Source organism: Solea senegalensis, linkage group LG13 (genome assembly GCF_019176455.1).
Source record: "Solea senegalensis isolate Sse05_10M linkage group LG13, IFAPA_SoseM_1, whole genome shotgun sequence".
Classification (NCBI taxonomy): domain Eukaryota; kingdom Metazoa; phylum Chordata; class Actinopteri; order Pleuronectiformes; family Soleidae; genus Solea; species Solea senegalensis.
The window spans coordinates 20,181,742-20,196,378 of NC_058033.1; the positions used below are offsets into that span (position 1 = coordinate 20,181,742).

Below are 14,637 nucleotides of genomic sequence, written 5' to 3' on the forward strand. Positions count from 1 at the left end.
CAGGGTTCGGTTGCACATCATACCCACCTCCCCAAACGAACCGGACCGTCCGAGCAAACGGACTAGGAATCGAGTTAGAAGGAGCTGGTGTGAATACGACTTTAAACAAAACAAAACACACGCTAATACCTGGAAGTTTCTGCTGAAGCCAATGAAAAAGAGCAGGTGGGACACAGGAAATAGTGTCGGAAGACGACAGGAAGTAGTGGGAATATAGAAATAAACAAGCTGGACAAATAAATAAGCTGAACGATCATCTGAATCAAACCCAGTGCAGCTTTATATTCACCGTGCTGTAAATACTGTTGCTCTACTGTAAATGCACTTGTGAATGAATATAATCTACAGTATACAAACTATGGACGAAAGCAAACTATAATTAATTGAGCTCAATTTTCTTTACCCGCGTCCCTGTTTACGTTTAAGCGCTCATGTGACAACGTCGAATTCCTTGTACATTTCCGAGCGTTTACCGAAGCCGGCGAAAGGAAGCAGCAACTCACAGCTGCGGTGCAGTCGGCTTTGTACCCGGCGTCCCTTTGGACCACTGGTGTTAGAGGCTTCACAAATGAGGAATGATCACAGGTGTGCTTGTATTTAATCCACCTCGGGGGATTGGGTGAGGCGAGTGCAGAGAGGAGGATTCAGACAGGGTCGAGGAGGTGGAGGAGAAGTGGGAGGGAGCCGAGCGCGCGCGGTGCCTCTGGGAAGAAGCGTGATGCTGGTTTTTTTTATGGGGCCAGTACTTTGTGTGTGTGTGTGTGTGTGTGTGTGTGTGTGTGTGTGTGTGTGTGTGTGTGTGTGTGTGGAGGACACAGCCACCAAGGAATCCCATTGTAATCTCTGTTATAGACACAAACATGTTTATTGTGCTGCTTTGTCCCATCAGAGGGAAACAATCCCATTACAATCATGTGAGGTGTTGTGCTCTTCAGGGATTATCTGCAGATTAGAAAAAAAGATTGATCAATTATTAATCGATTACTAAATGAATCGACAAATATTTTGATAACTGATTAATCGGTTTGAAGCTTTTTTTCATGATTAAAACAAGATTTCCGATTGTTTAGGCTTCTTAAAAGTGAGTATTTTCTTCATTTCTTTGACAAAAAAGATCATTTGTATTACAAAGAAATCATTAATAGTTAATTATTTCGGTTTGTGGACAAAACAAGACAATTGAGAACGTCATCATTTCCAGGTTTGACGAAAACCGATCAACGTTTTTTTAAGGTTATCTGATTTTTAATGGACCAAACAATTAATGGAGAAAACAATCTGCAGATTAATCGATTAATTCTTTCATTCTTTTTCAGAAAATGAATTATTAACTCTGGAGATTTCATGTAAATGTCTTAAAAGTGAATCAGTAACCGTGTCGCTGTTCTATAAATAACACATCAGGTTCCAAGTAACACTTTTTATTTTTAAAAGACGTTTTAACAGTTAACATTAAGGTGTCACTATGTTTTTGGCAACAATATAAGTAGTGACAATACACACCACCTGTGTGTGGGATTTAACGCTGATTTATAATCTGCTCTCTCTCGCTGCCTCAGTTCCGAACATTTTGTTCACAGAGTGGAGACGTGCGAGCAGGAAGTGCCTCTGCAAGTTGGTTTTTTAAAACTTTTTAAATGAGGCAGAAAATCCCACAAAAATGTGTTTTTGTCACAGACTGAACAATTTCCCCTCATGAAGGTTGAAACAAAAGGGATATAGAAAGCGGCTTTGCTTTGCATAATATGTGGTGGTTTTTTTTTTGTTCTTTTTTGTTTCTGTCGCCTGAACCGCTGGAAAAAAAACACTGTCATTTTATTAATTCTCTTCCCACAGTCATTCCGACGTAATGAATAATTAGATTTCTGGGCACGAATCACTCAGAAATGCAATTGCAGGGAAACCGCATAATGGATTAGAGGCCACATGGATCACACGACAAATAAATGGTCTGATAATGTCATTATCATTTGGACTGGAAGTAATTGACCTGTTCAGCCGCAGCCTGTCACCACCACAGGCGCCGCTGCGCTTCAGCGGGTCACGCGCGCTAATATGTGCACCTATCATGTGAGTTTCTCTGAGTGAGTGTGTATGTGTGTGTGTGTGTGTTTGGACGCTGGGTTTTAGGATGGCTCAATATCTCTGTGTAAACATCACAGGGAGTGTGAGCGTCAATTCATTACGGAAGACAAATGGAGGAATCTCCGCCGAGCAGAGTGAGAGAGAGAGACGTGGCTTTTCAGGCTGTCAGTCCAGTCTGCGTCTACGTGCCAAGAAGACGTTTAACTCTTGACCATACTGCTTCTCACTCTCTCTCTCTCACGCACAGTATTTCCCTCTAACCAGACTCACAAAATGATTCCCGTCTTTTGCTTAAATCACTTCTTAAAAGTAGGTGTTTTTGGGGAGTCAGTGATGAGTTAAGTTGAAAAGCTTCTTTGAAGACAGTTCCGGTCGTCTGTCATTCTGCCGGTGAATCTCAGAGTTAAAGGTGACATAGAATGCTTGTATCACACTTATATGTTAGTTATGGAGGTCTACTTACATATATTAACTTGTTTTCATGGTTAAAAACCTCCTCGTCGCTGCAAACGAGTCGATCAAAATACCTCCTCACTGACGCTCTCGTCAGCCGCGCTGTTTCAGACCAAAACCACACCCCTAGAACGTGGACTGTGTTGTGATTGGCCAGCCAACCAGAGCTTTCCCACTGTCCTGTGATTGGCCAGGTACCTGGAAGTGACGTGATAGATAGGCCAGCTCTCAGATACACAGCTCCCCCTCTGGCACGGTGGATGCTCTGCATCTCAGCAGCTACAACGAGAGTAGTTCTTCTTCTTCTGCGGTTGAATGTGGTGAGGATTTTTGATGACGACATCAAATTAAGGAAAAGAATACAACACAATTTTCTCCGCAGTGGCTGAACTGTTTGTTCTGAAACTTTAGGGTTTCATAAACGAGGTCATGACGCAGATACACACACACACAAACGCAGCGTTAATTGGAGCTTCCGGTCTATGTGGGCTTTAAGGTATAATGTCTTTGGTTCGGGTCAAGAAGTCAGGCGCCTTCCTCTGCTGATGCCCTAGAGTCGACCATGGGGAGGACCGCGTAGTCCAGTTATCGGTGCTTTTGCCCCAGTTAGCTTAGGTTCAACAAAGATATAATAAGGAACACTCTGTGGACGAGTTATGGGTGCGAGGATGACACGGAGGCCTTTGTGATTTACCAGATTCAGCCAGAGTTTTTTGTTTTTGTTTTTCTGGATTACAACTGCAGAGGTCATTCAGAGTGTTAGACTGTAGTGAAATGAAAACATTATTTTGCCCACTCATGTAAGTAGGGGGCACCAACACAGAAGTCAAGGAGGTTGCAGTCTATTGAGGCTAATGTTGTAGTCATTAGTCATATCTGCCGATACCAGGATTGTGCCGATAATGTCATGCATCCCTATTTAAAAGGTGTTTTTATAGTAAATAAATGATGACACACACTGTAAATAGTGCTGTAAATAGTGTTAATGTATTACATGTAGGGCTGGACGTGGGGTAAAATGTCCTTCTGTCTTCACAACATGTGATAGACTAAATGAAAGTGAATCATATCAATCATCATCAGGTTCGATTGTGTACAGGAAGTAGCACATTTAAACAGCAACAGGGGAAAGAATGGGACGTAATGCAGGTTCAGAAAATGTTGTAATTGTGGTGTCGTCTTTGAACCTTAATGTTGCTGTTTTGAATATAAATAAGGACAATCTATGTCTATAAATGACCCAAAACACACACTTTTTAATGTTTAATTTAAAGAGTTTGTTGTTTCAAATTCACATGTAACTTTTGCCCGTCTTTACCAGCCTTGATGTAAAAATGTCTATATTTAGGTCTCTCAGTGTTCGACTGAATCCGTAATGAGATGAGCAACTCTAACAGTATGGTAAAAAAAAAAATCAATATCATGTATCACGCACCACATGGGATTATTGGAGGGGTTTATTTTAATTCTTAGACGACAGGAAATCCACCGGGGCATTTGAGGAAATACGATCTCATTTGGATGTGTTGTCGTTAAAAAAGAGAATTCTGTCGAGATTGAGTTATTATTGAAAAGCAAACACTGACTCGGTCAGAAGAAAAAATCCCCCTCAGGTATTCGTGCACAACTCAGCCGGGCCTCGTCATTGATCGCGTGGATATGAGAATCTAAGGGTGAGCGATGGCGAGGAGGAAGCTCGGAGCGTTAAGTTGAGGAGACCACAGCTGCTGCCCTAATAATACACCAGCGATACTACGCTCAACCTCATTAACTCCCGCCACTGTTTCCTACAAGTGCTGCAATGACTATATTTTTAATGGGGATTCTTTTTACTGTCTCGAGAGCACTGAGAAGAAAATAAATAAAAAAACTCAGGCAACAAGAACTTCTATTTTTACCTCGGTTGTGAGGACGGGTGTGTGTGTGTGTGTGTGTGTGTTGAGTCTGGACCCCCGCTGTGCAGCAGGTAGCGGTCTGACTTTTGTTGGTGAGGGCGTAGAAGACTTCAGAAGTAGTTTCCTCTCTCTCAGTTCTTCCCTTTTAAAAGATATTCCATAGGAGGTTCTCGAGCAACATTTGCTTAGGTGTCTAAACCTGGAACCACTTCAGTGAGCCGGGGGTTTCTCTGAGTATATGAAGAGATGAGTAAAAAAAAAAGTGTGGTTTTACACTGGGAAAAGTGTGCGTGTTCGTCTAATAAAGCCACGGTTTTTAGTTTGAGTGTTGCTGGTTTACCGCTTCACAACAGTATGCAGTGTAAGTGAAACTTTATGCTCAAGAAAAGCAAATTAAAAAGTTTGGAAAACTTCTAAACTTGTCCTTGTCTGTGACCCGATGGCTTTGGCACGTCACACTCATCACGCGCGGACGCTCTCCTCCTCCTCCTCCTCCTCCTCCCTCCGCACTTTTAAACTTGCTGAATCAGTGCCAGATATATGATGACGTGAGAGATGGAGCTGCAACAACAACAACAACAACAACAACAAGAAGCGTCATTGAGAAAAAAAAGATGCTTTATCAAAGTGTCGACATGCAGGCCACGTTTCATCACATCATATAGCGTCGCCGTTTATCTCACCGAGCCATGACCTGATATACGAGCCGTTATTAAGGTCACCTCTTCAGCTGTCCTTACATTTGTGGTTATATATTGATTATTGTTTCACTTATAGCACTGGAAATGTGGAGTAAAGGCAGAGACGTCGTGCTTTCATCACAAACGTGAGATCAGATTTATACCAGTGTTGTTTTATTCACTCAGTATCCGTCGGCATTACTTTAGATGGAAATAATGTGCAGGAAGATCTCAGAGATAAGTTGGAGATAAATGTCAGAGAGTGCCGACAGAACTATTTCCATATTCTGCTATTTATTCTGCACATATTTGCTAGATAGTATTTAAAGTTTGGGGATCAGTCAGACACTTTTAGTCTTGGCTTTTCCTTGAACCCTCTTATTTTCTATTCATACATATTTCTTCACCGGTGTCAGTTTGCCAAAATGAGTGGATATGAGGACGATGAAGAAGAAATTAGGGGTTTGTGTTTGTCATGAACTCATGCACTTGCAAGAACTGGATTACTGTGATCCATTACTAGGTGAAAAGGTATATACAGAGGCAATATAGAGTGTCTCATGTCGTTTGTTTTCAGCACCACCTATACTATACTACATACACTATAACTATATGTATATAGACAGCAGAGCAAATAGTACTCAGAATCTTTCAAATCGGATTGGATTTGTGACTTCTGCACAATTATCGCTACTCCCGTTTGGGTGTTTTCTAATATGTGGTATAAAATGAATCATAACTACATACATTTTGTAAAGCCTGAATATATGACCTATAAACACACACCCCTGGATGTCCATATAAGCAGTTTATTGTGTATTGTTCCCACGTTCATTGTGTATTGTTCCCACATTTATTATGTATTATTCCCACATTTATTATATATTATTCCCACGTTTATTGTGTATTGTTCCCACGTTTATTGTGTATTATTCCCACATTTATTATATATTATTCCCACATTTCCCACATTTATTATATATTATTCCTTGTGTATTGTTCCCCCTTTTGTGTATTATTCCACATTTATTATGTATTATTCCCACATTTATTATATATTATTCCCACGTTGTGTGTATTGTTCCCGTTTTGTGTATTATTTATTTATTATATATTATTATGTATTATTCCCACGTTTATTGTGTATTATTCCCACAATTATAGTTTCTCATTCCCACGTTTATTGTGTGTCATTCCCATGTGTGTTGTGTATTCACACTTTTATTGTGTATTATTCCCATGTTTATTGTGTATTATTCCCACATTTATTGTGAATTATTCCCATGTTTATTGTGTATTATTCTCATGTTTATTGTGTATTATTCCCACATTTAGTGTGTATTATTCTCATGTTTATTGTGTATTATTCCCACATTTAGTGTGTATTATTCCCATGTTTATTGTGTATTATTCCCACATTTATTGTGTATTATTCCCACATTTTGTGTATTATTCCCATGTTTTGTGTATTATTCTCATGTTTATTGTGTGTATTATTCCCACATTTGTGTGTATTATTCCCATTTATTGTGTATTATTCCCATGTTTATTTTGTATTATTCCCACATTTATTGTGTATTATTCCCACATTTAGTGTGTATTATTCCCATGTTTATTTTGTATTATTCCCACATTTATTGTGTATTATTCCCACATTTATTTTGTATTATTCCCAGGTTTAGTGTGTATTATTCCCATGTTTATTGTATGTTATTCCCACGTTTATTGTGTATTATTACCACGTTTAGTGTGTATTATTCCCACTTTTATTGTGTATTATTCTCACGTTTATTGTGTATTATTCCCACATTTATTGTGTATTATTCCCACATTTATTGTGTATTATTCCCACGTTTATTGTTTAAGGGCCATTGTTTTCTGCGATATTCATGTAGAGACACTGGACACATCCTCAGTGATAATCTGATTATCATAAACTCCGTCTAACTATTTGAGAAGTTTATATCTTTGTATTCATGTGCTTGTATGAATTGTCTACAGGTGATTCCTCAGGCCAGTATGGGTGAAGTTCATCACGCCATCCGCACAACTTTTCAGAGAGTCAACGACTTCTTCATTCCCCCGACCAACCTCATCATCACTCATGTGAGGTAAATCAGCGCACACACACACACATACACCAGACACACACACACGGCCACCTCTGACCTTAAAACAGAGGCGACCTCATTGCTCACACATCACAGCTGTCCCTCCGAAATAAAGCAAATGAGAATTCTAATGAGAATCTCGATGTTATTAATCACCGGCCACGGGAATCCAGAGAGGCTATTAACCTTTCCTTTGAACTTTGTCGATTTAGGTTTGCCTTTGTCTTCCTCAAAAACGAACCCGCGGTCCACAAGATCGACCTGGAGACGCTTCACCGCGTCAAGACCATCAGCCTGAAGAACTACAGCTGCATACCGGTCAACATGGCCTACACGCACCTCAGTGGCTTCTACTTCGTCCAGTGTCAGAACAAGAGCCGCCTGCGCGCCGCGCCGCAGCTCCTCATCGACAGCGTGACGGACGCCGTCATCGGCCCCAACCTGAACATCACGGGGCAGCCTTTTGTGTCGCCGGACGGCCGCTACATCATCACCTCCGACCCGCTGAGCTCAAAGCTGACGGTTCAGACTGTGTCGTTCCAGGGGGAACTGGGTCTGAACCAGGAGGTAGACGAGACTCTGGTTGTCTCTGATCTGGTCTTCCAGCCCTCCTTTACAGAGTCTAACCAGCACGTGGCTGTGGCCACGTCAAGCTCAGGCACGGACCTGCTATTTGCCGATCTGTCCTCGGGCCACACTGAGGTTCTGCGGAGCCTGAAGGAGCCGCTGTCCGGCCAAGCCTGGCCCTGGGGCAGCCCCAGCAGAGTGGTGGTCTCGAGCGGGCTGTTCGGACAGTATCTGGTGACGCCGGCGGCCGAGTCCCTCTTTGTCCTGAACGGCAAACAGAGAACACCGCACTGCGAGGTGTCAGACATCAAGAGAGGGAACACAGTTGTCTGGGTCGGTGAGGTATGAGTACAAACACAAAAGCAGGAGATGTAGGTGTTTGGGAAAAATCATAGAGGGGGGGGAAAAAAATAAGGAGAGATCAGGCCAAATTACCGATTATAAAGATTTATATGAAAACAAGTTGTGGACTCAACCCTGGGACTGAGCGAGAGGGACACATGCCTGGGTTTATTGTAACAAAAGTACACTTAAAAATAGAGTTATTGAGAAAAAAAACAAAAAACATAAGAAACCCTGTTGTGATATTTCTATTGGGAGAAAGTGTCAATGCCATTCAGTGCAACAGTGATCTATGTGCACTTAAACGATGATAAGAATTGTACATTATTGCACTTCCTTCCACGTTATCACAGCAAAATAGGCACCTGAGGGGGTTATTAACAAAAACTATGAACTATGCACAATGCTCACTTTTTTAGAGTAAAAAGCTTTCCAACTTTGTTCATCTTTTCAGCGTTTGTCGTCCTCACCGGTAAAAACATATAATCACCACGATCTGTCCGTCCCGTCTACCTGTCGTGTATGTGTGTGTGTGTGTGTGTGTGTGTGTCCTGAGTCCTTTTAAGAGCTACCGACGCGTCCGCCGTTTACTCGCCTTCTATCGCCACATCGTTCCTCCTCCTCACACCAGCCGACGCTGGCTTTATGCATACGTGTAATACTCTCTATTGACATTGTCTATCCAAAGAGCCCGATTGGTCCATTACCTGTCAACAATGGATGTTTCGCTCACTGTGAAGGTCTGACCCACACCCCCACCCCACGCCCCAAAATGAGCACTACATCTCACAGTCTCTTGCAAACGGTATAATCTGTCCCACGCTGTCTCGCGCAGTTATTTCCCCGCGCCCGCAGCACAACTCTGTGCCGCCGAGCCTGAAAACACCACTTAGTAGATTCCCTCAGGGTAATGACTCCGGTTTATGCCGACCCACACGAGGCCGAGGCCGTGCCAAAGTGGCATCAACTCCACTCTCTGACTGGCTGTGAGCATTTGTGTATCCTCCCAGAAAATCGTGCATGGAGATCAGACCTCGAGGCAGATACATCTGCACTTCCCCGCTTGGTAATTGTTCAGCTCTAATGGCGTGTCGTCCACAATTAGCTTTGGAATTATGATTCTGTCATTTGTGTTACTTTAATGTCCACGCTTGTAACGCAGGTATGTTGTGTTTCATCGAGGCAGCGTCTGAATAAACACCAGCAACTTTTCATCCATCAAAATACCAGATATTCTCTCTCTTTCTCTCTCTCTGTGGACGAACATCATCTCCTGTGTAATTTGTTTTGGCCGCTTGCACAAACACGTCATAACTTAATGATCCATTAGCAGAAAAGACGGCGCTTCTCTGCAGAGGTGATAAAAGGAGGTAAAGAAAATTGCTGGTTTTTCATAGCGTCTCGTAAACATTCCCGACTCTTGACAGTAAGCGAGATCTGTACATTAACACCGCTGATGGCTCTTTTATCGGGCGCAAATGGACGCCGATGTCTTAGGATAACGACTTTTTTTCTTTTTATGCTGTTTTGCAGTGAATATTATTCCCACGGAGGTTTTTCCATTTCTCATCAATGTGCGAAAATATGCATTTAGCTCATTCTTAGGAAACAGTGTTAGAAAATGAATCAAGTGTTAAGAGGAATAGTTCTCACAAAACAGAGAAAAAGCAAGAAAATCACTGTAAAATGAAGGGAACCAAACCATCCTGACTACTGGCATGTTTCCTCCGCCTCGGCACGGCATGCGCTCAGAGGTTCCAAGCGAGCTGAGGCGATACTATGCGCAATTCGTCACAGGAAGAGACGTCCGACACAAGAATCAAGCCGAACAATGCTTAACTGTAGATCAGTTAAAAAGACTTAAAAATTCCTGAAAACGTGACTTAATCTCCAACAATAACCAGCGGAAATGTCTAAAATCTCAATATTCCGGTCATGGAGGAAGTACTAAACAAATAGATGCACGGCGCGGCATGCTGAGCCGTGCCGTGCCGTGCCGCGGCGGGACCATAGTAGAAAAGGGCCATATGAACAGAGGGAATTATTAATATTTTCCCTATAAATGTTCCCTATGCATTGATATCAGGGCCAATCTGGACACTCAACAGTGCAGCATTTTACCTGCCTAATATGTCCGTGAACATAAGATCGTTCTGACAAAAATAACAAATCTGCTTCTGCTCTCTCCCTCATTACCAACACCATTAGTGTAAAGGTTAATATATCATCATTATTATAATTATTATTTTTTACCAGTGGCTAAGTAAGTCATGTAAATTGACAACAACAAACTTGGCTGTTTGAGTTTGTTTGCTCTCTGTCTGCACTCAGCCGACGAGTGTGTAAGAAAACAACACTGATTCAAGGGAGGGGGGAAAAGAATAACCTCCAACATCCAACATCCTAAATTCAACAAAAATAAGAAGGAACATTATATTCAGTGGGAAAAAAAACACGTTTTATCACTTCACTTTGCAAGGTTTGCTCAACCTCATCACACCTCAGACACCTCGGTGTTGTTTTAAAGCTGAAATATCCTTTTACTTACAGAATATCTACTGCACAAATACTCACAGCCTTTGGGATTTTTATTTATTTATTTTAATTTTTTGCAGCTCAATATCAGATGATATTAAACTCACATTTATCTCCGAAGGCCTGGTCCACCCACAGAGTGTGATGTGTACCCCAAAAAAAACCCCAGCTCATGATGATGCTCATGTTTTCCCCCCATTTCCCACTAACAAACAGCTCCCCGAGTCAAATATAATCATCGTCTACTCATAGGTAGCTGTGCCTGTAACTCCCCCCCCAAAATGCAATGTGTAGGGTAGAAACCGAGCTTTGTAAGAAAAAGAAGAAAAAAGTAAAGGAGTGAAACAGATTTGTCCTCGTCCTTGTTTGTGATTTTACTGTCAAGTATTTGCTGCTAATCTGCCGCGGAAAAAACGTTTGAAGACAGCGACTTAACGATGTTGAAACCACGTTTCCTGTAGACCACTGTTGCACTGAGGAGGAAATTAGAAACACAATGTGACGTCCGTTGTCAAATAAGTGAAAAGTTTCAGGCTCTGACGTCCGTCCGTCCGTCCCCCAAAGTCACTCCTCTGAGAGTTAAACCGACAGTATTGGACCACTCAGTGAAATGCATGTAAGGAAAGTAGACCCTCGTCGGCCTCGGGCGATCCGTCAGACTCTCATACAGTTTACAGTTGCTTGTCACTTCTCCGCCCTCCCGTCGCCGCGGCGTCCCGCAGCTTAGCGCTTGGCGGTCGATTCGGCAGTGCGCGGCGTCGCTAACTAGAGCCGCGGAGAGCGAAGAGCAAAGAGTGTGCACCTGCGCTTGCTGATGTAACTACACATTGTGGGCTAGCTCATGTTTTGTTGTTTTTTCGCGTTTGGATTCTACCTTCAGTGTCACACGACTATTTCCCGCACCTCTCGCCCCACAAACCCAAAACACGGGGGCTGCAGAGCTGAACTGCTTGGTTGTGATAGACATTCATAGGAGCCACTGTTGTAGATAACATTGTTCCATGTTTAAAAACAGGTTCCGACTGACTGTACAGTTTTCTTTATGCATTTTGTGTGTTCTGGTTTATGAGGGAATTGTTTTGTAAGAAAAAATCGAATTAAATATATTGTAAAAACCAGTTGATTTTTGACCGTGTCGTTTCTCAACAACGCTGGATGTTTTCCTCACACATGTGATTGTTATCAGGCTTCTGCAGTGGTTACTGATGAGTGGACTGTTTGAATCAGGGGTGTTGGAGCAGGGAAACATCCAGAACCCTCCCTGTCTCACATCTGTCTGCTGATGACTTTCTCTATTCTTCCCCAGAAAGACAAAAGGTCGACGTGTTTCTACTCCTGACACAAACCACAGGTCAAATATGTCAAATATGACAACCTGATAATCAAACTTGAAAAGCAACCAAAACAATTCATGCAACAAAGTAGTCGTCGGTTCATTTTCCGTCAGTCAATTTAGCGACTAATTGTTTCTGCAGTGGCCAGAATGAACGTGTGAAAATTGAGCCGAGCTGTCAATCAGTGGATGTCAGAGGGAGGGAGTGACTGAGTGATTGCACATGCTGGTTAGGGCGGCGAAGATAGAGCCGAGGGTTTGAGGGCAAGGTTCCTGTTTCAGGCCCGGGGGTGACAGAGTGAGAGTGAGAGTGACAGGGTGAAAAAGGCTCTGCTGCCACCTGTGGAGACGCCTTCCAGGGTCTCAGGGAGAGGAGAGGGTCTCCGCACCCAGGAAACTGAAGGGATTTTAAAACTTGTCGATTTATTTGTGATTGTTCTCATTTATGTGTTAAATGTTTTATAGAATTTCAATTATTAGCACATAGCATAGGTTGTGTGATTGACAGTGGAGATTCTGCAGGTGGACTTAATCAGTGTAACCAGATCTCGTGAGAAAAACAGGCAACCGGGCCTTTGAAAACAAGCCCAAACCAAGTCTGTCTGTCTGTCTGTCTGTCTGCCTGTCTCAATTTCAGCACAATGAGCAGAGGGACTTAAAAAAGCTTTTCAAGATTCAAGATATTTAATGTCATATGTTCAGTTAAAACAGACTGTTCCACTGCATACGCTCCCCATAATCACTACAGCAAAGAAGAATATATATTATAAAGTAAACAATTCAAATAAAATAAAATAAAAAAACAGTATCAAAAAAAAACTAGAATAAAATTTAAGCTAAAAATATAAACCTATGTTTGAATATAAAGATTAATTTAACATTTTAAAACAGATGGTGTACGAACATTTTGCAAATCAATTGCTGCTGTTCCGACACGCCTGATTCAAACGAACAGCTCGTCGTCATCGAGCTCTGCAGAAGCCTGATAACGAGCTGTTCATTTGAATCAGGTGTGTGTGTGTGTGTGTGTGTTGGAGCGACATCTAAAACATGCCAGGAAACACTGTGCTGCACAACTCATGGACCTGGGAACCAAAGCAACAAAAACCCTGTGACTACCAGTGTTTGTAAGTGACTTTACACAAAGTGGCTTAAAATAACTTGGCGACTGTTTGTCGTGTTGTGCTTTAAACGAGTGCTGCCGTAAACTGCAGTGTTGTGTCTGTGGGAGGAAGTTCTCCCGCCTTCCTCTTCCTGCCTGCAGGTGATGCTGAAGGAAGCTCTGTGTTTTCTTACATGATGTGTAACAAATAAAGATTATTGTGTCCTATACGACCATCCCAGGTTTCCTATAAAAACTATTTTATTGTTAATCAATAGTGAACACGACTTAGTGTCATGTAATTTGAGAATAACAGGAAATAAAATGCTCCCTTCAAACATCATTAAATAACTTCTTTTCATTTAACTTAGAAGCTGAAAGACAAAATATTAAACTTCAATTTTGCAGGAACATTTACTTGAAAAAATATTTTAAAGTTAGTTTTTCTAGGCTGAACCTTCAAATATCCCCGAGTGCACGCCGTTAAGTTGTTTAAAGAAAGAACTTGGTATCTAGAATTTCCATTGTTGAACAAAAAGACGTATGAACATGTCAACCGGAGCTTTAGAGAACTTTTATCTCTGTCCAGAAAAAAAAATAAATAAATAAAAAAATCCTGAGTCTTCACTATTTCAAAAACAAAAATAGAAGAGACAGAATAATTTATAATAGTAAGTGCATGGACTCAGACTTGGAAATTCACCGTGCGCCGCTTCAAGAAACACAAGCTGAAGGTTTTATTAATGACCCTCAGTCTCCTCTGACTTTAACGTCCTTGAAAATCTGCGAGTACATTTTCAACATGAAACCAGAATAGAAAGTCTTTTACTTTGCAAGTGAAGAACAAACCGTTTCCACTGCCAAAGTCAACAAAATCTGAGAATATTCACTGAATATTGTTCAAACATTACATAACAGGTCACTGGAAACAGACTTACTGTGATATTTACATGAAACTTAACTTTCAAAATCACATGATTAACACCTTGAAAATAATAATGTAGCAACTGGAAATTGACCAGACTTTTTGTGCTAAGTCTTTATTTGTTATTTAATTATTATTCACCCTGCTCATGTAGAAGCTCTCGTCATTTACGAGTCCACTGATGAGCCGGCGTTCACTCACACACACACACACACACAGGTTCAACGCTGTACTGGCAAAGGGACACTGTCAATAAACTCTCCATCATTGTCAAAGTGACAGAAAGAGGGCGAAACAAAGACTTCAGGAGCCAAAGATCAGACGAGAGGAGAATCTGATCACGCAGTTACCGCCTAACGCCTGTGCCTGTCTGTCTGTCTGTCTGTCTGTCTGAGTTTCCTTTATTTAAGAGTAGACGGAAGACCCACTGTCCTCTATTACGCTCCAAAACTGGGACCACCTGAATTGTCCAGGTTATGAAGTAGCAGAAATAAATGGGTTTACACAATCTGATTGATACGAGTGTTCTAACCTATTGAGGTGGAAAGAATAAGTGACATTTTCTACTCAAGTTAAAGTAAGAAAAAGTAGCTTGTTTAAAATGAGTAA

At 41.6% G+C, this 14,637-nt stretch overlaps 1 protein-coding gene across 1 annotated transcript in view; it reads left to right on the forward strand.

Moving 5' to 3' along the window:
* fstl4 (follistatin-like 4) overlaps positions 1-8,889 on the forward strand; it is a 178,005-nt gene extending 169,116 nt beyond the window's left edge. Inside the window, exons 15-16 of the mRNA XM_044042396.1 lie at positions 7,115-7,224; positions 7,437-8,889. Coding sequence (XP_043898331.1) covers positions 7,115-7,224; positions 7,437-8,139 — 813 coding nt within the window. The 3' untranslated portion in view covers positions 8,140-8,889. The remainder of the gene's footprint in view (positions 1-7,114; positions 7,225-7,436) is intronic.
* Positions 8,890-14,637: the final 5,748 nt, after the last annotated feature.